The sequence below is a fragment of the Nycticebus coucang genome, chromosome 8, assembly GCF_027406575.1.
Source record: "Nycticebus coucang isolate mNycCou1 chromosome 8, mNycCou1.pri, whole genome shotgun sequence".
Taxonomy (NCBI): Eukaryota; Metazoa; Chordata; class Mammalia; order Primates; family Lorisidae; genus Nycticebus; species Nycticebus coucang.
This window is the reverse complement of record NC_069787.1, coordinates 48,950,514-48,974,344: the sequence shown is the minus strand read 5'-3', so window position 1 is coordinate 48,974,344 and position 23,831 is coordinate 48,950,514. Positions and strand designations below refer to the sequence as shown.

Here is a 23,831-nt window from a genome sequence, read left to right as displayed (position 1 = left end):
CTTCCTCCCATGCCTTTGTATGTGCATACTTGCCTTCCACTTTTAGCCTTGACAGGTAGCAGCATGAGGCCCTCATCAGAAGCCAAGAAGATGCTGGCACCATGCTTCCTGTACTTCCCGGCCTGCATAACAATGAGCTAAATAAACCCCTTTTCTTTATGAACTACCCAGCCTCAGGTATTCTGTTATAACAATACAAAATGGACTAACACAATGGGACTCCTGGTCTTGTTCTTGATCTTAGAAGAAAAGCTTTCGACTTTTCATTCATGAGTATAATGTTAGCTATGGGCTTGTCATATATGACTTTTATTATGTTGAGGCACATTCATTCTGTAACTACTTTGTTGTGGGTCTTTATTCCGAAATCATGTTGAATGTTGTCAAGTGTCTTCTCTGCATCTAATAAGATAATCACATGGTTATTGTCCTTCATTCTCTTAATGTGATGTATCACATTTATTGATTTGCATATATCAAGTCATCTTTGCATCCCAGGGATACAGCCAGCATGATCACAGTGAATGATCCTATCAGTGTGCTGTTGAATTTGGCTTGCTAGTATGTGTATTTAGGATGTATCTATGCACATCAGGGATATTAGCCTATATTTTTCTTTTCTTGTAACATCCTTGCTTTGTTAACAGGGTGATAGTGGTCTTGTAAATTGGGTTTGGAAGCATTCCTTCTTCAATTTTTTGTAAGAGTTTGAGAAGGATTGAAATTAATTCTTTAAATGTTTTGTGGACTTCACCTGTGAAGGCCCAGGTCATGGGCATTTTTTTGATGGACAATGTCTTTCAAATGAATCAATCTCCTTATCATTACTGGTCTGTGATATTTTTTAATTTTTTCATAATTAAATCTGTGTAGGTTTTATGTGTCTAGTAATTTATACATTTCTTCTATGTTACTCAATTTATTATAATATAATTGTTCACAGTGATCTTTTACATTCCTTTGTTTTTCTGCAATATCATTTGTTATGTCTCCCCTTTCCTGTCTGATTTTGAGTTTCTTCTCTGTTTTTCTTAGTGGATTTAACTAAGAGTTTGTTGTTGTTGTTGTTATTTTTTAATCTTTTCAGGAAAAAAACTCTTATTTAGTTTTTATGATTTTTTTTCTATTGTTTTCTGGTCTTCATTTTATTTATTTCTTTGTGATCTTTGTTATCTCTTTCTTTCCGTTAGTTTTGGCATAGCTTGTTCTTTTTCTAGTTCCTTGAGGTGTAACATTAGGTTGTTTGAGAACTTTCTTCTTTTCTGATTTATTGCTATCAATTTCCCTCTTAGAACTAATTTGTTGCATCACATAAGTTTTGGTATGTTGTATTTCTATTTTTGTTTGCCTCAAGATATTTTTGGTTCTCTTTTTTATTTCATCTATGACTCATTAGTTGTTCATAAGTTGTTGTTTAACTTCCACATGTTTGTGAATTTTCCAAGATTTCTCTTATTACTGACTTCTAATTTCATGTCATTGTGATCAGAAACTAATTCATATGTTTTCAATCCTCTTAAATTTGCTCAGATTTATTCTGTGTCCTAATAGCTGATCTATTCTGGAGAATATTTGGTATGCAGCTTAGAAGAATGTATATCTGTTGCCATTGGATGAATGTTCTGTATGTGCTTATTAGGTCCATTTGGTTTTAAGTGTATTACAAGTCTAGTGTTTCCTTTTTAATTCTCTGTCTGGATGATATGTCCATGGTTGAACATGTCATATTTAAGTCCCCTACTCTTATCGTATTTCAGTCTATCTCTCCTTTTAGATCCTTTAATATTTGCTTTGTGTATTTAGGTGCTCTGATGTTTGGTACATATATATTTACAACTGTTGTACCCCTTCATGAATTACCTCTTTATCATTATATAATGTCCTCCTTGTCTCTTTTTACAGTTTTGCCTAATATAAATACAGCTACCTCAGCTGCCTTTTGTTTCCATTTGCATGGACTATCTTTTTCATCCCTTCATTTTCAGTCTATGTATATCCTTAAAAGTGTGGCAAGTCTTTCTAGGCTGTATATAGTTGGGTCTTATTTGTTTATCAATTCAGCAACATTATGTCTTTTTATGGAGAATTTAATCTGTTTACATTGAAAGTCATTAGTGGGAAAAATAAAGTAATTATATATAGGTAAGGACTTTACTGCCATTTTGCAAATTTCTTTCTTTTTTCTTTCTTTCTCTTTCTTTCATAGATTTTTTTTTCTTTCTCCCTTTCTGGATATCTTCCTTTGTGGTCTGTTGGTTTTCTGTGGTGCTATGCTTTGAATCCTTTCTATTTTTTGATTTGTTCATCTACTACAGATTTTTCCTTTGTGGTTACCATGAGGCTCTCAAAAAACATCTTAAGGCTTGGCATCTGTAGCTCAGTGGTTAGGGTGCTGGCCACATACACTGTGGCTGGCCAGTTCAAACATGCTCAGGGTCTGCTAAACAACAATGACAATTACAACAAAAATAACAACAACATATAGCTGGGCATTGTGGCGGGCATCTGTAGTCCCAGCTATTTGGGAGGCTAAGGAAAGAGAATCACTTAAGCCCAAGAGTTGTAGGTTGCTGCGAGCTGTGATGCTATGGCACTCTACCAAGGGTGACACAGTGAGACTCTGTCTCAAAAAAACACCCAAAAAACAAACAAACAAAAAAATCTTTCAATAGGCTACTTTTCAACAGTTAACTTTGATAACAATTTAACTTTGATTCCATACAACAATTCTACATTTTTACTCCCCCATCTTATTTTTTTAGTTGATGTTTTATGAGCATTTTATGCTTTTGATGTCAATATTTACATCATTTTGCAGTTTGTGTCCCTTAATGATTTATTTTTGCTATAGTTGTTTCAAATAGTTTTGTCTTTTAATGCTCATACTAAAGATAAAATTGTTTTATACCATTGCAGTAATATAGTATTCTAAACATGACTATATATTACTTATAACTTTGAGTTTTGTGATTTGATAAGTTTTATGTTACTAATTAGCAACTTTTCCTATTAGCTTAAAAAAAAAAAAAAAAAAAAACTTTCCCTTTAGTAAATTCTGTAATGCAGGTCTAGTGATGATAAATTCCTTTAGCTTTTGTTTGTCTAGGAAAGCTTTTCCTTTTTCCTCATTTCTAAAGGATAGATTTCCTGAGTATAGTATTCTTTGATGGCAGTTTTTCCCTTCAGCATTTTGAATATATCACCCTATTCTTTTCTGTCTTACAGGATTTCTGCTAAATAGAAAGATAAATAATTTCGGGCGGCGCCTGTGGCTCAGTGAGTAGGGCGCCGGCCCCATATGCCGAGGGTGGCGGGTTCAAACCCAGCCCCGGCCAAACTGCAACCAAAAAATAGCCGGGCGTTGTGGCGGGCGCCTGTAGTCCCAGCTGCTCAGGAGGCTGAGGCAAGAGAATCGCGGAAGCCCAAGAGTTAGCGGTTGCTGTGAGCCGTGTGACGCCACGGCACTCTGCCCGAGGGCGGTACAGTGAGACTCGGTCTCTACAAAAAAAAAAAAAAAAAAGAAAGATAAATAATTTCATGATAAATAATTTGTTAAATTATTTATATAATAATTTCTGCTAAATAATATAAATTTATATATTTATATTTATATAATATAAATTTATATAATAATTTCTGCTAAATAATATAAATTTATAATTAATAATAAAATAAAATAATTAAATTAATAATATAAAATTATATATTATATATTTATATAATATAAATTTAGATAATTTCTGCTAAATAATATAAATAATTTCTGCTAAATAGAAAGATAAATAGTTCATGATAAATAATTTGTTAAATTTTGCTGCTCTCAGAATTTTTTCTTTGTCTTTGATTTTTGGTAATTTATTATGTTTCATAAGCTCCTCTTTGAGTTTAGTTTTATTGGAGACCTTTGTGCTTCCTGTACCTGGATGTTGGCATTTTTCCCCAGATTTGTGAAGTTTGTAGTCATTGTTTCTTTAAATTTGTTTTCTGACCATTTTTCTCTTTCTTCTCATTTTTAACTTCTATTATTCAAATATTAGTTCTCTTGATGATGTTCCATAATTTTTATAAGCTTTCTTCATCCCTTTCCATGTTCTTTTTTTCATTTAGCTCCTCTTACTATATAATTTCATATGATCTATCAAGCTCACTGATTCTTCTATTTGACTGAGTTTGCTGTTGAAGCTTTCTATTAAAATTTCCAAATCAGTCATTATATTCTTCATCACTAGGATTTCCATTTGTTTATTTGGGGTTTTATTGTTGTTGTTGCTATTGTTGTTGTTCTTTGGTCCAACTTTTCATTTTATTTGTGCATTGCTTTCCAGATTTTATTTAATTTTTGAACTATGTAATTTTGTAGTTTGCTGAACTTCCTTAAGATAATTATTGTGAACTCTTTGTCTATCATTTTACGGATTGTTATTTCATCAGGGTCTATTATTGGAAATTAAAATTATTGGAAATGTTTCTTTTGATGGCGATGTAACTCCTTGATTCTTTGTAATCTCTGTGTCCATACATTGGTGTATGTATATTTGACAAGACAGCCTATTTGGCCTTTACATGTATTCTTTGAGTAAACCTTCACTATTTTGTCTATCCTGTGATTTTGGATGGGCTGGCTGCTAACAATCCCAGGCAGGCAGACCTTGTTCCCAAGTTCTCTAGTGGTTGGGCCATTATCTTTGATCCGAGGTTGAGTGGGGCTGCTGGCTAGGCTTCACTGTCCAGCAAACCCACTAACTGCACTCTGTCTGAAATCAGACAGAATTGCTGGCTGGGCACTGAAATTCTATCTGATGAGAAGGGTCACAGGGTGCATTTCTAAGCTATATAATACTATTGGAGTTCTGCAATTGGGTTAGGATGCAGACTGGGCTTTAAGGGTAGGCAGAGATATAGCTCCAAACAGATAGGTCCACATGCTATGCTCCATAAAAGTGCACAGTGGTGGTCGTGGTGGGTATATCCCTGCCTGGACAGTAACTTGATATGAACTCTGAGACTGCTGTTTATACTTCTAGTGCAAGCAGGTCTAGCTCCTTTGCTCGGCAGAAATTCACTGCAGTGACAACTTCCTGCCTGGGCCAAGCCTGTGTGGCCATTTTTTGAATTTGCCACTATTCTTATTAATTTGTAGGAGTTGTTTATATATAGTCTAGCTATTCATTCCTTATCACATATATGATTTACAATGTGTTCTCCCATTCTTTTCACTCCTTGGATAGTATCCTATAAGGCACAAAATTTTTTTAATTTTGATGAAGTTTAATTTATTTTTTCTTTTATTACCTATGCTTTTGGTATTATAAGCAAAGAATCATTGCCAAATCCAGTGTCGCAGAACCAAAAGCTTTTTATTGAACAAAGTGAGTTTTAGAATGTCATCAATTTCCAACAAATAAAACTTTAACATATTCATTAATACTCAAATTCTACAATATAGTTAGATTGAAATTAAAGGGATAAAAAAAGATATACCATTCAAGTATTAATTTTTAAAAAGCAGAAGTGGCCATACTGAGATAAGTAGACTTTAGAGCAAAGGAAATTACTAGAGACAAGGATGAATGTTACATAGTGATACAAGGATCGACCTTCCCAGAAGACACAGCAATCTAAATTGTGTATGCTCTAAACCACAAAGTTTCCAAATACATGAGGAAAAAAAAAGTGCTAAAAGGGTAAATAGACAAATTCAAAATTATATTAATATTTGGGAATTACCACACTCCCCTTTTATCAACTAATAGAACTACTAGACAGAAAATTGGTAAAGCCATTGAAGAACTCAGCACAATCATCAACCAATAGGATCTAATCAACATATGTGGAACACTCCACCCAACAACAGCAGAATATATGTTTTGTTTTGTTTCAAAAGCTAGTAAGACATTCACAAGACAGACCACATCTTGGCTCATAAAACAAACTTCTACAAACTCAAACTATTTGAATCATACAGAGTATATTCTCTGATTATAACAGAATCAAGAAAGTTAAATAACAAAATCTCCAAATAGTTGGAACTTAAATAACACACTTCTAAATAAATCATGGTTCAAAGAAGAAGTCTCAGGAGAAATTTTAAATATAATAGAACTGAATAAATATAAAAAATACATGTCAAAATTTGTGAGACATAGTTTAAACCACGGGTTCTCAAACTGTGGCCCGCGGACCACATGATGCAGTGTAATTGTATTTGTTCCCATTTTGTTTTTTTACTTCAAAATAAGATATGTGCAGTGTGCATAGGAATTTGTTCATAGTTGCTTTTTTTTTTTTTATACTATAGTCCGGCCTTCCAATAGTCTGAGGGACAGTAAACTGGCCCCCTGTTTAAAAATTTTGAGGACTCCTGGTTTAAACAGTGCCAAGAGGGAAATGCATAGCACTAAGTTCTTCCATTTAGAAAAGAAGAAAAGTCTCAAACTAGCAATGTATGTTCTTAGCTCAAGCAGCTAGAAAAGTACAGCAAACTATACCCAAAGCAAGAAGAGGAAGGAAAAAATAAAGATAAAAATGAGAAAATTGAAAGTAGGAACACAATAGAGGAAAATCAATTAAACCAAAAGCTTTCTTGTAAACAAAATCAATGAAATCGATAACCCTTAACAAGACTGATGAAAATAAAACAGAGAATACATGAATTACCAATATCAGGAATGAAACTGGGGATGTTATTATAGATCTTGCAGTCATTCAAAGGAAAACAATAAAGAACTACTACAAATAATTTCATGTTTTACTTCTTAGAAGGGATTCAAAAATTTAGAAAAATGAATAATTTTTTTAAAACTATAAACCATGAGAACTCAATCAGAATGGGAGATGATCTGACTAGTCCTATTACCAACCATTGAAGAAATTAAATTTATAATTTAAAAGCCCATTAAAAATATGTTCAGGGTCAAATGATTTCACTAAATAATTCTATCAAACATTTAAAGAAGAATTAACAACTATTTTATATAATCTGTTTTCCCATAAACAGAAGATGAAGAAACATCCTTAATTCATTTTATGAGGGCCTGATACCAAATGAAACACAGTAAAAAGGAAAAGGTAAAGCTCATGCCAATATCTCTTATAAACTTCAATGCAAAAACCACAACAAAATTGAATGTAAGTAGGTATAAGAAAAATTATACATCACGACCAAGTGTGATTTATTCTAAGGAGGCAAGGCTGGTTCAACATTTGAAAATCAATCAATGATATCACTTCACTGTATTATAGATAGGATCATGTCATTGGCATTTTATAAAATATAACACCCATTCATTACAAAAACTCAAAGCAAGTTAAGAATAAAAGAGAATTACTGCAATGGGATAAAAGGCATCTATGTCCATTATGGTGGCTCTCACCTGTAATTTAAGGAGCTCAGGAGGCTGAGACAGGATGATTGGTTGAGGCCAGGAAGTCTAGGTTTCAGTGAGCTATGATCTCACCTCTGTACTCCAACCTGGGTAATATAGTGATATTTTATCTCAATTTTTTTTTAATTAACTAGGCATGGTGGAAAGGCCTATACTCCTAGCAACTTGGGAGGCTGAGGCAGGAGGATCAGTTGAGCCCATGAGTTCAAGCCTGCAGTGAGGTTGATGACACTACTGCACGTCAGCCTGTGCAACAGAGCCAGAGAAACTTTGTCTCTAAAAATAGCATCTACAAAAACTCTGTAGCCAATACACTTAAGATAAAAGACTGAATATTTTCCCCTAAGATCAGAAATATGGCAAGGAAATCTGTTCTCACTACTCTTACCAACATGGTACTGAAAGTTCTAGCCATTGAAATATGATATGAAAAAAAAATAGATGGTATGTAGATGAGGATGGAAGAAATAAAATTTGTGCTATTTGCAGAAAATGTGATTATTTACATAGAAAACTCCTAGACATGATAGGTAAATTCAGCCTGGCCACAGGATACAAGATCAACTAGAACATAAACTCACACAAACATGCCAGATGATTTTTTTATAGGTGCACAAAAGCAATTCAGTGGAGGAATTATAACCTTTTCAACAAATGATGCTATAAAAACTGGGTGTCCACAGTAAAAAAAAAATTGACATCAAGTTAAACTTACATTTTATAGAAAAATTAAATCGCAGACTTAAATGTAAAACGTAGAACCATAAGAAATACTTTTAAAATTGGAGAAAATCTTCAACATTTAGGGCTAAATAAACATTGTGAGACTTGACACCAAAAGCAAGATCCATAAGATGAAAGAATGATAAAGTGAGCCTCGTCAAAATTAGGAAGGTTTGTTCTGCAACAGTTCATGCAAAGAAGATGAAAAGACAATCCAGAGATTGGGACAAAATATTTGCAAATCATATATCTTACAAAGGATATTTTCTATGCTCAGGAGGCTGAGGCAAGAGAATCGCTTAAGCCCAGGAGTTGGAGGTTGCTGTGAGTTGTGTGAGGCCACGGTACTCTACCAAGGGCCATAAAGTGAGACTCTGTCTCTACAAAAAAAAAAAAAAAAAAAAAAAGGATATTTTCTAGAATATATGAAGAACTCTTAAAACACAATAGTTAAAACAAAACACACCTCGAAAGAGTACATGGGCAAAGGAACAAACATTTCACCAAAAAGAAAAAAGAAAAAGGGTATAGAGATGGCAAATCAGCATATAAAAAAGATGTTCAATATCATTAGCCATCAGGGAAATACAAATTAAAGCCACAATTAAATATGACTACACCAGTAGAATAGCTAATATAAAAAATTGTGACAACACCAAATGCTGCCAAATATGAGGAAAAAATTACATTGCTGTTGGAAATGCAAAATGGTATAGGCATTCTGGAAAACAGTATGGCTGTTGTCACGATACTAACTGTATTTACCATATGCCCTAGCAATTGCCCTCTTGAGCATTTATTCCAGAGAAAAATTATGTTCCCACAAGAACCTGTACAGGAATGTGGATAGCAGCTTTATTTATAATAACAAAAATCTGGAAACAATCCTTCAACAAGCAGTTCAACAAGTGAACGGTAAACAGTTTACTGTTGTGTTACCTCCATACCATGAATACTACCCAGTAATAAAAAAGAACAAACTATTCATTACACACAGTAACTTGAATGAATCTCAAGGAAATTTTGCTGAATCAATAAGAACAATCCCCAAAGACTGCATTATTGTATAATTTCAATAGAATATTCTTAAAATGACAAAATTGGAAAAAACAGCTTAGTGAGTATCAGGGATGGCGGCTCTTCCCCAGGTAGGTGTGGTTATAAAAGGCCATAAGAAGGACGCTCTGCTAAGTTCAGTTCTGTATTTTGACCGTCCTGGTGATACATGAAGTTACACATGTGAAAAACGGTATAGAACTAATTACACAGAGACAGGAAGGGGAAGAGAGGGAGGGCCAGAGTGGATTGAGTACTGGGGAAATCTAGGTCAGGTATGTGGATGCAGCCTGGTTGCCATATTCTACTGTAGCTTTGGGAATTGTTACCAGTGGGTGAAACTGGGTAAAGGGCTCACAGAATCTCTGCATGTGAATCTACGATTGTCTCAAAACACTTTAATTTTTAAAAAATGTATGAATGCTTCTGGGCTATATATGTTTTAAAATAAAGTACAATACTCTTAAGAATGCAAATGCCAAGGGGCAGAAGGCTATTTCTTAAAAATTTAAGAAGGCACCTAGCCTGTAAGTGCCAGCCCTTCATCTAAGGCCAAGAAGCAGAAGGCTATTTCTTAAATTTAAATAAACCTCCCACCCCATAAATGCCACCCCCTCACCTGGCTGTGGGCGACGTGATGTGTGCTACATAGCGTTGGAATTAGGTGTTCGGGAGGGAGTGGCCCTGGCTTCTCCGTGTTCAGGTATGAGTCTAGGTGGTGTAGAGATGGGCGTTGGTGTGACAGCCAGCCAGGGCAAGGGGCAGGAAGAGCGAGAGCTATGCCTCCCCCACTGTCAGGGAGGGGGCCGAGGAAGGTGCGGGCAGAAAGCCAGGCGACGGCTTGAGGAAGGTGCTGGCGCCTTGGCGCCTCGGGAACCCTCCCGCTTCCCCTCCAGGAGAACACGGGCGATGGCTTAACAGCCCCGGTGCAGCGACTGAACCCCACGGTCCAGAAGGAAAGGTGAGTGCGGGACTGTGGCTGCAGGCGCGGCCTCTGGGCAGCGGCCCAGGGGCGTGCGGAGCTGAGCGGCTTGCAGAAGCGGCGCCCGGTCTTAAATGCAGCGGAGACGCCAAGAAGACTTCCAATGCCAGCATCTCTGCGGCCCGGGGGCGTGGGGCCGCCCGGAAATCCTGGCGGCGCCAGCCGAGTAGCGTCTGCAGGCCGGGGGCGCGCACACGGGGCACGTGGGTTTGTACGCGCACACGAGGGGCACGTGGGTTTGTAGGAACCCGCGCCGCGGGGACTCCTCCCTACTGCGCTGTGGCTGCCGGGTGCCAGCTCTGGAAGAACAGTGGGTTGGGTCCCTACCTTGGTGCAGGCGGTCTCTGCAGCTCCAGCCCTGCACCCAGTAGGCAAAGCCAGGGAGAGAGACATGGACGCTTACAGTGTCCCGGCGGCGAGAGGCCCTTTCCACGCTCCTGTCTTCCGCGACCCCGCGGACTCCTTCCCACTCCGGAAAGGACCGGGAAGCCAGGCGGCTTTGTCCAGTGATGGCTAGGGGTGCAGGCGGGGGACAAATGGGCTTCCCAGCTGCCCAAACCCCCGCCTGCGAGAAAGACTGAGATTGACCAGGGGCGCCTCGGGGCTTGGAGGAACTGCACCCCGCAGCTGAGCTCGGGAGACTGGTGCTGGGACCCCGCCGGCCGGCAGGTTCCACGTGGGTGGATCCCGAGAGGAGGGCAGCAGTAGGGTCGCAGATCGCAGCTCACACCTACACGCGGACCTGAGCTTTCAATGCTCCGGGCAGGATTGGCTCCCTGAGCTCGCGCGGGAGGGAAGGCGGCCGAGTTTGGGGCTGCGGGGAGGAGGTGAATGACTGAGGTGGGGCCGCAGGGAGGGGGCAGAAGGCACTAGAAGGCTGTGGCCCAGCTGTCGCAGCAGCCCCGCAGTTGGCACCGGGCGCGAGGGGGCGGTGAGGTGCCTGCTAGTCGCACTGCGGACCCTGTCGGCATAAATCTGCCCTAATGATGAAAGGAAAAGGGTCCACGTTAAAGGGCCATGGCAGGCAGAGACTCTTGCTGGTTCCAGTCCAGGCATAGGGATTTGGCTGCCAGGATCTACAGTTTGGAGGGCAACGCCAGTGTCATAATGTGGGGAGATGACCGTGAGCGCGGCCGTGTTTGCGCTTGGGAGCTTCCACCTAGAGCTCCAGAAAGCCCTGGAGAGGGAGCTTCCTGAAATTGGGCATATCCCACGTTGTCCTAAGCCTACCACCCACGCCTTCCTACCCCATTCCAGCCCCACTCCCAGGTCTTAGCAGAAAGTCATTTAAGCACAAGTGGCATCACCAGTTTCATTTTAGGTAAAAACCCAGACAAATCCCGCACTTTGTTAACCTGTCCGCCCCCAAAGCACCCGGAGGCATTTTTTTCACAGCTCTAAGGCATGGTCATTCCAAAGCCACAGGGAGTGAGTTGTTCAAGTCCTGGGCTTCTGCTAGGCAAACCCCGGAGGATGCCACCGGAGGACGCTGAAGGCAAAGGCTAGCAGGGCCCGGCGCGGGCGAAACTACCGTGCTACTTGCATCCTCTGCGGGAACCGAATGTGGACAAGCCACGTGATCCCTCTCCCCTGGCGAGCGGGGTCAGTCCTGCGTGGACACTTGGTTAATGTCACTCTCTTCACCTCTCGAGTGTCAACAGAGAATGACTCAGTAGACAGATGTCTTCGGAATCCGAAAATCCACCTGCCCTTGTCCAGTCTCACTGCCCTTGACACCTCTGCCCTTTACTGAGACTGGCGCTGTGCGTGCACCTGGACCTCCCCCAGCTCCCTTGTCCACAGCTATCCACAACCAAGGCAACTGGAGCAGGACCTTTCCAAGTCACCTGTCTCACGTCAGCAGCCACACCGAGGCGTCTCCCTCGCCCTCCTTCCCAAGGGCAGGGACCATGACAGTCCAAAGCTCCGGTGCCCCACACCCTCCCCCTGCAGGACTACCCCGGTGTCACACACCCTCCTCCTTGGGACTACCCCCTGCCTGTGTGTGTGCGCTTGGGCCACGCGTTGAACCGCACAGAGTAAATCCCCAGACCTACAAGACAAAGCATTTCAAGCTAAGATGATCCAGAGTTCAAATATAAGGCACTTCTCCAGGCACTGAGCGCTCGCCACCGGACTTGGCCTCTGGGACATTGCATCCAAGAGAAAAGGATTTTGTCTCTGAATCCCCACCAGATCAGTTCGGAAATCACCTCTTCTGGACGTGTAGCAACAAGTGGCATCACCGCCTCCCAGGCAAACCCAGAGGGACTGCTCTTCCCCTCTCCCTGTTCTTAGTCCTTGCGGGAGTAGCTAATGGGGGATGGGAGACAGGGAGAAGGACATTCTTTTTTATTTTTTTTTAATTTTTAATTGCGAAAATTCCGACCTGTACTATGGGATTCTCTGGTCAAAATCAACCTTCAATTTTAACGTGGCAGTAACATCAAGATTCACACCTAGAAATGGAACATTTAACCCACTTTTCTTATTGAAGAGGTTGTTTTTAAACCTAGTATCCTCCCTCCCTCACCTTGACAGACTTACACTTTATGTGATTTCCCCAACTTTTGTGGTTTGGAGAAAGGAGTGGGTGATGGGAGGACACCAGGGGTAGCCAGGCGTCCATATAGAAAATGTGCTTGGTATTAGTTTAATAGGGCAATTTCTTTTTGCATCAGATGCCCCCCACCCTTTTAGGTAGATTATGGGTATATTCAAGCTACCTCACATGTTTCCTATCTGTCCTTTGTGCCCAATGCTTAATGAATAAACTTTCTTTCAGGTAAATCTTCTGATTACTTGTCCTATACCCAGCTAAGCCCAGGTAGGAATGAGTTAGTTAAAGTCCCCAAGTTTAGACGCTGAGAGTCACAGTTGGGTTTAAAAAGGCGCTGGAAAGCGTGTTGCCCGACTGCTGGGAGTGGGGGATAAAGGTGGCGCGCCTGAGGACCAAGGGCCACTATTCCTCCCCATCCCATTACCACACCACCCAGGCCCTGGCCTCAGTTGACCGCTGCTGCGGTGGCCTTGGCTGCAAACTGCGGAGTCCCTGCTCAAATCCAGTACGAAACTCCCTAAAGAATCCAGTGTAGAAACAGGAAACAGACTTCTCGGTCCAACTTGACTATAACAAATAATCTCCTAAGTATACCCACATAACTACCCAAGCGGAGAACAGACGCCCAGATTCATGGTCACCACGTGTTGCTGGAGTTGGCGCAGACGCATCTGGGCGTGTAGCCCCGGACATGACACCGCAGTTTCTCCAAATTCCTGCCATCTAGGTTGGTGCAGTCCGGAGAGAGGGCCACGGGGAGGTGGGATGAGAGGCTGCGGGATCCACTAGCTCTGGGGGAACACTAGGGTTTAGAACAGCATGCAGTGGGGCAGGGGGTAGGGTGGGGGGCTCTCGTACAGCTCTATTCTCCCGCATAAGAAAAGCAATGCTTGTTATGGACGATTAATATTAATAGCTGGGCATCTCATGACCATGCAGCGTATCCCTGCCGGCACCACTAGCTTTAGTTGTTTTAATTTGACCTTTATTAGCAATGTGCTCCCACAGGCTGTGAACTGGATGAGCACCCCATGACCGCCCTGTCCCCTTGCACCCCGCCTGCTTCCTGGGGAGGGTAGGAGCTTGTAGCTCCTCCGACGCCGCCTCTGCAGCAGAGAGCAGGCCCAAGTCCCTCCGCTTCAGACCTGGGAGCGGTCAGGCATCCTGGGGCGTGGTCCGGGGCTGGTGGTCTCCCAGCCTTGGAGCTGGGCGGTGTCTGCCATGCATCGCCGTGAGTTCCTCTCAGTACAATGTGCTGGCGTGCAGAGAGGAGTAAAGGAAACACCATTCTAAAGTGGTACTGGCATCTATGGAGCGGCAGTGGTCCACACTGAGTGTGCCTGTGCCTAGCGGTGTGTGTGTGTGTCCGAGGGGGGGGAGCGGTTATTGCAGCCCAGGGGAGGGTACTGCGGCCAAGGGCAAGGCGGGAGGACAGTGAAGGCCGGCTGGCCGCTTGCAAGCCCTTCCCCGAGTTCAGCTGCCGGGATCACCAGCACTGCAGCTAAAGGGGCTGGTAGGCTCTCCTGCACCCCCCCAACCCCCCACCCCGTGCTCTCCCGCCTTCCGTGTGTCCCCGGCTTTTCCAGGAGGAAGATGGGGTGCCCATTGCAAAGGGGCGCGCTGGGGCGCGGGGCCGGGTGGTCACGTGTTCCCCCTCCCCGCCACTGCTGCGGGAGTTCCAATCAGCGCGCCCCAGGGAGCTCCTCCCGGGCAGGAACCACCCGGCTCGGCTGCGGAGGGTTGGCCGGCGTCCCCGCCGAGTAAGGGGCGGTGGTAGCGGCTGCTTGGTTACAAATGGCCCCTCCGGTCCGGCTGGCCTGCTCGCTCGAGCTCGGGGCGGACCCGCCCAGGCCTGCTCTTCCAGGCGGCTCCCTGAGCCTCATCGCCTTGCCCGGGGCAGCCCGCTGTCCCGGCCACTCCTGAAGGCTCGCCAGGCACCTAGCACTGAGTTTTGCCTGCGGAGGTTGCGACCGAAGTCTGGACCGCCTCGGCGTGGGGTTCGCCTTCCCGGCAGGTAAGTGCGCCCGGCGGGCGTGGGATGCTGCAGGGAAAGTGCGTGGTCCTCGGATGCGGACGCGCATCTGTGCGGTGCCCAGGTCAAGTTTGCAGAGCACTGGGAGGTCTCTCGCCTCTTTGACCTCCTCTTACTGCTCTGGCAGGTTGGAAGCTTGGACGACAGCTTTGATTTGGGGAAAGGGCTTCAGAAAATTCTTGTCTTGAGATGCTTGGCAAAGGTTGAAAAGACACATCAGGTGGGATCGTGGAGCTGCAGTTGATGGGGTTAGACAAATGCCTTAGCGTGTGCGTGCGTGTCTGTGGCTCCTGGGTGAGAGTTATCCCGAGATGGAGCTAAGCTGCTGCAGAGGGTCATTTTGCTCCCCAAAGCCACTTTGACGCTGGAGAGTGATTGAGCCTCTCTATGATGGTCATTAAATGTTATGGCAGCAAACCAGTGACCCCCAGGATTTCTGATATACCCCTGTAATAGCAGGAGTGCAGGTGCTTCAGTAAAGAGTGTGTGAGATATTAAGGCACCCAGAAATTTCATACTCCTTTTATCTTTTAGCTTCTTGGCAGAAATTAAACATTAAAAGTGCTGAATCATGCAAAAAGACACGGAAAATAATTTACTTCATATTTTTGAAAGTTTTCAAAGCTAATAATATCTGCATTTTTGGATGAGTGCTTTAAGGTGTAGGCACGAGGTATTTAAAATCATATTTTGAGACTGTGCCCTTGGTTTGATGGCTCTCGGTTGCTTTCTTTCTGTATGGTGAGTTGTATCCATTAATTACTTCTTACCATCCTCACTACCCTCTCCTCACCCCCACCAACAGATCAACAACCCCTCCCAAAACAAGAGTATGTATGTGTGAGAGTGTGTGTTGGTGTGTACATGATTGTAAAGGGACTGGAGGAAGCAGTCCTGAGAAATAGAAAACATCAAATGATGAATGCAATGAAGGCCAGTTTGATTTGTCATATGCCACTGAAGGGAATGTCAAACTGATAACATGCATACTGGAGAGAAAATGAAACAAGAGTTGCCCATTGAGGAAGAAATCAGCCCTAATTCGATTGTACTCAGTAAAGGAGCTGAGGGTAATGCTTCCACAGTCCTCTTTGGTGGAGGTGGAGGGGTGTAGTTTTGATGCAAGTTCTGAGGTCAGACACCAAGTAACATAAAGATGATTTTTAAAAATCAGAGTCAGGATTAATTAAATGGGTGTGTCCAAAGGTAGCCCTTGCTCCTTTACTCTGGGCTGCATGGTCTGAACTGCTCAGTGGCCTGCTGACTCATTAGGGAACCAGCATGGCTTAGCAGGGTTGGATGTTACTTGTAGATGCTCAAGCACTGTACTTGTGGAAAAAAAAAAAAAATTAAAGCATCAACAGAGACATTCATCAACAGACAAGCCAGTCTCCTTTTCACATGTCTTCTTTAGGGAGGGTTTTCCCCCTGATTCCTTGACTTGTCACCTTCATTTCAATACCTGTCATCCATGCTTGTGCACAGCACATTTGATGTGACACAAAGGTTTTAATCTAAATCTTAAGATTAGAAACAGCGACATTCTAAACATTATGATTATTTCAAAGGTATTTGTGAAGTCTACTGCAAAACTGGAATCTGAATGATTGAGTTTTCTTTACAGCATTAAAGCTCCCTTCACATTGCATGTAAGACCAGGGAGCCCCACCCTGTTTCTGAGCATCTGCATGAAAGACCAAGAAAGGAACTCAACAGTTGCAGTGGTGCAGGGAGAGGCTTTTTCTAGGCTTTGATGTTACCTTGATTTGAGTAGTTATTAACATTTTGGAAGGTAGGCTTTAATCCATAGGTAGGTCTTAAAGAGCATAGTGTTATTTTGTTTCACCTGTCAGCTTGTTAAAATGCCCATTTAACTTTCAGAGGTTTATTTTGATAAAAAAGGGATATGAATGAAGAGCTGCTTCCAAATTTTAAGATCCTGAGGCGAAGAGACATGATTGGAAGGACAAACATTAAAGCAAATAGTGAAGCTAAAAGTGTTATTTTTGCTTTGGTATTCTTAATAAAATTGCTTTGCAAAACTAAGTTATTTTAGAATGAGAAGGCTCATTTTCAGGCAATGTATGGAATCAACCAGCTTGTGGGAATGACTAGCACCTGGCATCTCCGTTAGAACAGAGAGGCATAATTAGAGCAAGAAACAGATGAATGAGTTTACCTTTTACTGCTTGGTTCTTCAAACAGAAACCAGTCATGTCGCATCAGATTAGAGGAAGGCTATTTCTGCAATAAAGCAAGATTTCAAATCTTTTTTTTTTTTAATTTTTATTTATGTATTTATTTTTTTTTTTAGTTTTTGGCCGGGGCTGGGTTTAAACCCACCACCTCTGGCATATGGGACCGGCGCCCTACCCCTTTGAGCCACAGATGCCGCCCAAGATTTCAAATCTTATTTCAAACCTGTGGGAAAGTAAACATTTTGAGCTGCTATGAAGAAAGAAGCCTTATACATTCACAATTCATTATTATCATATCTACGCTTACCCACATAATCTACTGCAGATAGTGAGTCTGACCAAGGGAACGAAAAACACCTTTTAAATTTAAAAAAAAAAAAATTCAGAAGGATGCCTACTAGTTAATACCATCTATTTTAAAGTTAAATAAGTCATTTAAAGAAAACAAAATGATAATTTCCCTCGATGGCTAGATTGAATTAACGCATTTCCAAATCTGAATGTAGTGACCGGTTAGCAGTAACTCGGCAGTTCTTCCAGCCTTAAGTGATACTCTAAGTGAAAATCACTTGTTCTATTCTGAACTTAACATGTAAGCTCAAAGCTGCTGAAAATATCTTCTGCTTTTTTCCCCTCCCCCCCACTTATATCATCTTTCTTCTCTTTTAAATCTTCCAACCACACCTGCAAATCCTAGCACCTAGAAGGCCTTGAGAGTCACCAGGAATACACAATCAGGTAAATTGCCTGTGATTGCGGGTCATTTTGAAATCAAAATAGATTTCAGCGGCAGCTTCAAGAGTCAAATTGGCAAGACATTTCTGGTGCTTTGCTCAGACACTGGCCCCCTGGCAGCCTGGTTTCAAAGACGGTCTTTCCTTAAAATATGCAGTGATGATTTTGTGGAAGTTAGCTCAGCCCACTTCCACAATTAATTGCAGTGTCAGAAGGTTCCAGAATAGTACCTCCTTGAGTTAGACAGTAAATATGCACACAGCATTGTATGAGGAACATTTCAAAACATCCACCTCCCAGTAAAGTAAATGTGACGGCTGAATAAATACCTGGGCTGTGTTAGCCTACAAATGGCAACAAATCTCATTTTTACCATAAGAGATGGTGTTAATGTACACTAAGCTTTTTAGGATACTGGAGAACCTTGCAGGATGGAGGCAGACATCTGATGTCTGACTTCTTTTGGTGATGGCTTCCAAGACTCTACCTTTTTCCATTTGAGGGTGTCAGGTTATGTATGTTTTACAAGGAATTTGAAGAAAATAAATTGTCCATCTACTTATTACACAGAGTTGTAGGATTAGTAGTATCATTGGTTTTAAGTAATTGAAAATTAACATATTCATATGTTTTGGGGTATGTGAGTGTTGGGTTGATGCAGTAGAGAATAGCCTCATTTGGAAATTGCTGCCTCTTTAAAATTATGTGATGTTAAATATTTGTACATACATCTTTGCAAAATTGAAGAATGTGCTTTGGTGTGCACATTTTGCCACATACACATGTGTCCTATACAAACTAGAATTGCTATTTAGGATTATTTAGTACTTAATTTTGTACTAGTACTTGGCCAGTAGAGAGGATTTTTGTTTCATTTATAGCAATGATTGGGCTCTGAATCTGCTGTTTAGGTATCTTAGTATGGAGAATCATCAGATGAGGCAGCAAACTAATACATTTGTTCTTATCAGTACATTTGTTGTAATGTGTCATCTGTTAGGTTGCTAATTTAAAAGTAATCCACTTCTAGGTGTTAGAACTGAAAATATGAGAGATAGTTATTGTTCAGATGTAGCTCAAGATGCATCTCCTTTGGTCAAATTACTGTACATCTTTGTTACAGACTTTGGAAACTGTTAAGACTGCTAATGATCTAAACTTTTTGGTCTTACAGGTGTTCTTTTGATACAGTGGATAGTGACTCTGCTCTTCTGCCTGAGAGTGGTTCAAAATGTAAATTCAGCAAACCAAATTAATAATGATCATTCTGAAGATCTCTCCCGAGCAGTTCTCACCATTTTTGGTTCCTTCTACCCATGATTCTAGCTTACAAATAAGAGTCTAGCAGGAGGTGATGTCATCCCCTTGGGTGGTGGGGGGTAGCGAGGGGAATGCCTAGCCTGGATGACCATGACCGTCATCATAGCCACTGACTGGTGTTCTTCTCCTCCCTGCCATGTTATTTTTCACGGTAATAGAATATGAACCTTTGGTGTCTGAGTAATGCTGAATTGATGTCGTATCTTTCCGGGTGGCTCTGCCTGTTCTAATCTTCTCCTGGCTCAAGAGGATGATTTCCAATCTATAGATACATCCAGGCTCAGGGGCTGAGCTCTTTGGGGCCATATGAAATCCTACATCTGCTGCCAAGTTACCTTTCCTATCACATACATTAACTAAAATGCTTTAGCCCAACTGATGGAGGTCACGCTGTTAGGATCTGGTACACATAAGTTATAAAGTGAAAAGTGTTAAAGTATATAAAAGGCCACTGCTGTTTCACATGCAGAGATTGCATGGTGAGGGATTTTTACAGATTTCCTGGGGCTCCATTTATGAATATCAAGTACTTACAAGTATGTTTGGTTAAGGAGGGAACTGCCTGTGCTCCGAAAGGGACCCAGTGCTGGTTTAGACCCCTTCCTGCCTCTTTAGCAATCTCAACATGTAATTTAAGATATTTTTGCAATTTCATATTTTACATATTGCATCAGTGGTCAGGTTCTAGAAGGCTGATTTTTACTAGGGAAAACATCTTCTCTACCTTCTCTTGTCCCTTGCTTTTTTGCTTTCCTGTCTCTGCTTCCTTGCCCCAAACATGGTTTTTCACGTAATCCTCTTCACTAAATATCACTTCCATTTTTGCTTCTCTGCAGTTTATTGCTTGAGCTGCTAATAGTCTTTCAGTACAAACAGTATATTGATCACTTAAAATCTCATTTGAGCTTGACTGAATATACATAATGGGGTGTCAATAGGGAAAAATCGCATAATAAATGGCAGGCAACTTATATTCATGAGAAAAAATGTCTTGGGCAGCACACAAAATATCATGTTTACTGTAGCATGACAGAGTGATTTCTCTGGTCTCCATCAGATTCATCGGGTGGATGTTTAATAGCGAAGGCAAGGTTAGAATATCAAGATCTGGGCGGCGCCTGTGGCTCAGTCTGTAAGGCGCCGGCCCCATATACCGAGGGTGACGGGTTCATACCCGGCCCCGGCCAAACTGCAACCAAAAAATAGCCGGGTGTTGTGGCGGGCGCCTGTAGTCCCAGCTACTCGGGAGGCTGAGGCAAGAGAATCGCTTAAGCCCAGGAGTTGGAGGTTGCTGTGAGCTGTGTGAGGCCACGGCACTCTACCGAGGGCGATAAAGTGAGACTCTGTCTCTACAAAATAAAAAAAGAGTATCAAGATCTTGGAACCTTTCTTTGTTTGTATGGGAAGCCTTTTTGTACACTCCATGGAGTACAAACATCTTCTAGAACCATGGCCAGCAAGAAGGATCTTTTCTACCTGAGAAATTCAGAAATTGCAAACAAATCTGTTTAAGTTGGTGTGTATTTAAAATCAGCTACTGATTTATGCAGTCCATATTTTTTAAATTTTTACCATGTGGGTATCAGTGCATACGCTCACTGTATGCGAATATCATTTTCAGTGTGTATATGGGAGAGCACAGTATATTTAGAGGAAAGTCTGCTTTACATAAATTATTTTTAAGAACAACTGAGCAGAGGAGTAGCCATGTGTTAAGAAAACTGAATCTTCTTTTTTTTTCTTTTTAAGTTTCCCATTGAATGATAAGTGAAGGAATCTCACATTTAGAGATTTATATTTAATTCTTTAAAATCAATTTTCCTGATAGAGCAGTGCTTATGATGGTAGCTATTTCTGGTAATGTGATAGTTCGGTTACTTTATGTAGCTGACTTGGTAGCTGACTTTGTTGCTGGCCAAGTCTGGGAACTGGGGTATCTAGCCTATGAGGCAAAAGTCTACCTCCCTCCCAACCCACACCCCCGCCCCAGGACAGTGTAGGGAACATTATGTTTTTCCCAGTCTGCTGGGTGGGAAGCAGCCTAGCTACCATCAGGAATTCTTTGTCTCCTGTAAGTGAATAAAGTCAATGGGCTCTTTGCTAATCAGGTTCTAACTTGCTTTTTTTCCTTCGTAGACACACACAAAAATCTTACTCTGGACAAATGTCTCTACCATTTCCTGTGCAATATTTAAGATTTTTTAAAGTACATTATGCCAGAGTTTTCACTTTCATAGCCTTAGGTTATGTCTGTTACCTAGAAGAATCTACTTACCACAAAGAGTGTGCAAAATAGGATAAGTGAGGCTGTGAAGATATGAAAGACACGTTGTCAAACCCTGATCACGCCTACTGTTTTTCCATAGCAAGAACTTTTGCCTGTTTTCATTTACTTTACTGACATGCTTCTGATTTGTTTTCTTCAGATTTCTGATTACCAGTAAGAAGGACTATAAAGTTTGCTGAGACGATGGGATTATTTGAAAACTAGCCAGTTGCCAAAGTTTAATAATATATGGGGTAGACATAAAGTCGATGTGCAATTTAAAATAGTTTAACATAGTAAATTGCTCACGAACTTTATGGACACCTTATATAATTATAGGACAGCTACGTATTTTAGAAATATCATTTATAAGTAATATCTTATATTCCCTTATATATGTACCAACAGTTTTCTACCAGTTAGAAACTGTATGTAGCATATAGCTTTTTGCACAAAGAGAAGCAATCAAATTTGATGGCTTAAGCTTGGGAAATTATGCTGTTGAGATTATTTCAAGAACTTTAAACTCAGGAATTAGCTATTTGAATAAGCATCATTCATTTTAACCTACGAAGAAATGTATATTTGAAAATGTTAAAGCTGAGACTTACTGGTTGTCATCAGTAAGTGGGAAAAATTAAATCCCAGTGAAAAGAAAATTGGAAATATAATACTCAGAGAAATTTGAGTATTGAAACCTGCATTTATAGGCCTTGCCATTGCCTTAAATCTTGGATAGTTTTACTAATTTATTTTAATAAACTGAAGGAAGAAAGAATAGTATGAACTAAGAAATTACATGAACTATTTTCAGAGTAAACAGTAGTAAAGATTATTTTTTAATATTACAATACTCAGTGTAGTAATACAAATACACATTTTTAATAAATTACTTCCTCACCAGTCCTTAACATCTTAGTGAAAGTATTTAAAGAAAAATAGAACAAGTTTAAGTACATATTTTTTGTAAATCTTATCAGTAGAATTAAAAACAACATAAATATACTCACTCGGTTCTTCATGAATCTTTTACATCATTTAAAAAAATATTTAGCATAAACTTTGAAATAGAGTTGAACTTACCTTACAGTTGTTTCACAGAAGTGTACATTGTAATTCCTAGGGTGTAATTTTTATGTATGTCAAACCCAAATTAGGAAATAACTAGAACTCAATGTGTGTGTGTGTATATTTATACACACACATTTTCAGAAACCAAAGAGTCAGGCCTCTTTTCCCTTAGATGTAGCATATTTAAAATAAGCAAAGCAGTGGGACTGTTTTATCTTCCAACAATGATTTAAATAAGAACTAGGTTGATGTCATAGATTAAGCATAAAAAAAAATTGTGGGTTTTTTCACTTTAATAAAAAGCATATCCAGGTAAAGAAAAACAGATACACTAATTCAATTACCAGTGAAATAGTTTGGTATATATTACTTTTAATCATTTTAACTTTACATTTAATAAGTTGATTTTCAGGTTTAATGGCTTGTTAAGAAAAAATCAACAAGTCAATTTGCTTATACCCTGTAACTGTTGAGCTTAATGTAAGTTAATTTCATTGAAGGAAATATTGTAACAGAAAAAAACCTTTAGTGCACCTCCCAGTGCCTGTTAAAAGAGTGTGTATCCTCTGAAGGGAATAACTTGGGGTAACAATCAGCCAGGGGACCTATTATTATATTATTTTTTATTTTGCATATTTATAAATAAATATATGAATATTATATAAGTATATAACGTGCTTGTTACTAGTGTATTATAATGTTGTTCTTATTATACTTAAATGTATGTGCCATTTCAAGTGAGCCTAAATCATTCCTGTTTAGTTGGAAACCTAATACTTAGACATGTCCAAATGCCTTGCGAAATTAAAGAAAGTAGGCTTGACTATTTACCCTCCTTAGTTTTTGTTTGAGATGTAAGTTGTGGCAAAGTTATTTTCTTATTGATGGGCAGATGCTCCATGATAATGTAGGAATTTGTTGGAAAGGTTTTTGGTTTGTTTTGGTTTTGGGGTACATGTGGGGGTGGTTCAGGAGTGAGAGTCCCATTTTAAAAATCAAACAATTTGGGGCCGGGCACGGTGGCTCACTCCTATAATCCTAGCACTCTGGGAGGACAAGGTGGGTGGATTGCCTGAGCTCATAGGTTTGAGACCAGCCTGAGCCAGAGTGAGACCTCGTCTCTAAAAATAGCTAGGTGTTGTTGCAGGTGCCTGTAGTCCCAGCTGCTTGCGAGACTGGGGAAAGAGAATCACTTGAGCCCAAGAGTTTGAGGTTGCTGTGAGCTGTGACGCCACAGCACTCTATCAAGGGTGACAACGTGAGACTCTGTCTCAAAAAATAAATAAAAATAAATCTGATGAAAACATTTGATCCCATCTTCAGGTTCAGTTTCTTCCTCCTTGCTGTGGCCTTGGGCCCATTCAGTCTGTGCCTTGATCACACTGGCTTTTAGCAATTGGACATGCAAACCCAGTATCCAATGGGCTTGATTTTGTTTCCCCCAAGCAGAGGAGGTATGCAGTCTATGAATTCTGTCCCCAGGGATTTGAATGTCCAGTGTCA

General features: G+C 40.9%; 1 protein-coding gene across 1 annotated transcript in view; it reads left to right on the top strand.

Annotated features, from left to right (window-relative positions):
* The first annotated feature begins 11,263 nt into the window (after positions 1 to 11,263).
* LOC128591328 (uncharacterized) overlaps positions 11,264 to 23,831 on the top strand; it is a 75,687-nt gene continuing 63,119 nt past the window's right edge. Inside the window, exons 1-4 of the mRNA XM_053598821.1 lie at positions 11,264 to 11,415; positions 13,781 to 13,937; positions 14,293 to 14,720; positions 18,846 to 18,904. Coding sequence (XP_053454796.1) covers positions 11,264 to 11,415; positions 13,781 to 13,937; positions 14,293 to 14,720; positions 18,846 to 18,904 — 796 coding nt within the window. The remainder of the gene's footprint in view (positions 11,416 to 13,780; positions 13,938 to 14,292; positions 14,721 to 18,845; positions 18,905 to 23,831) is intronic.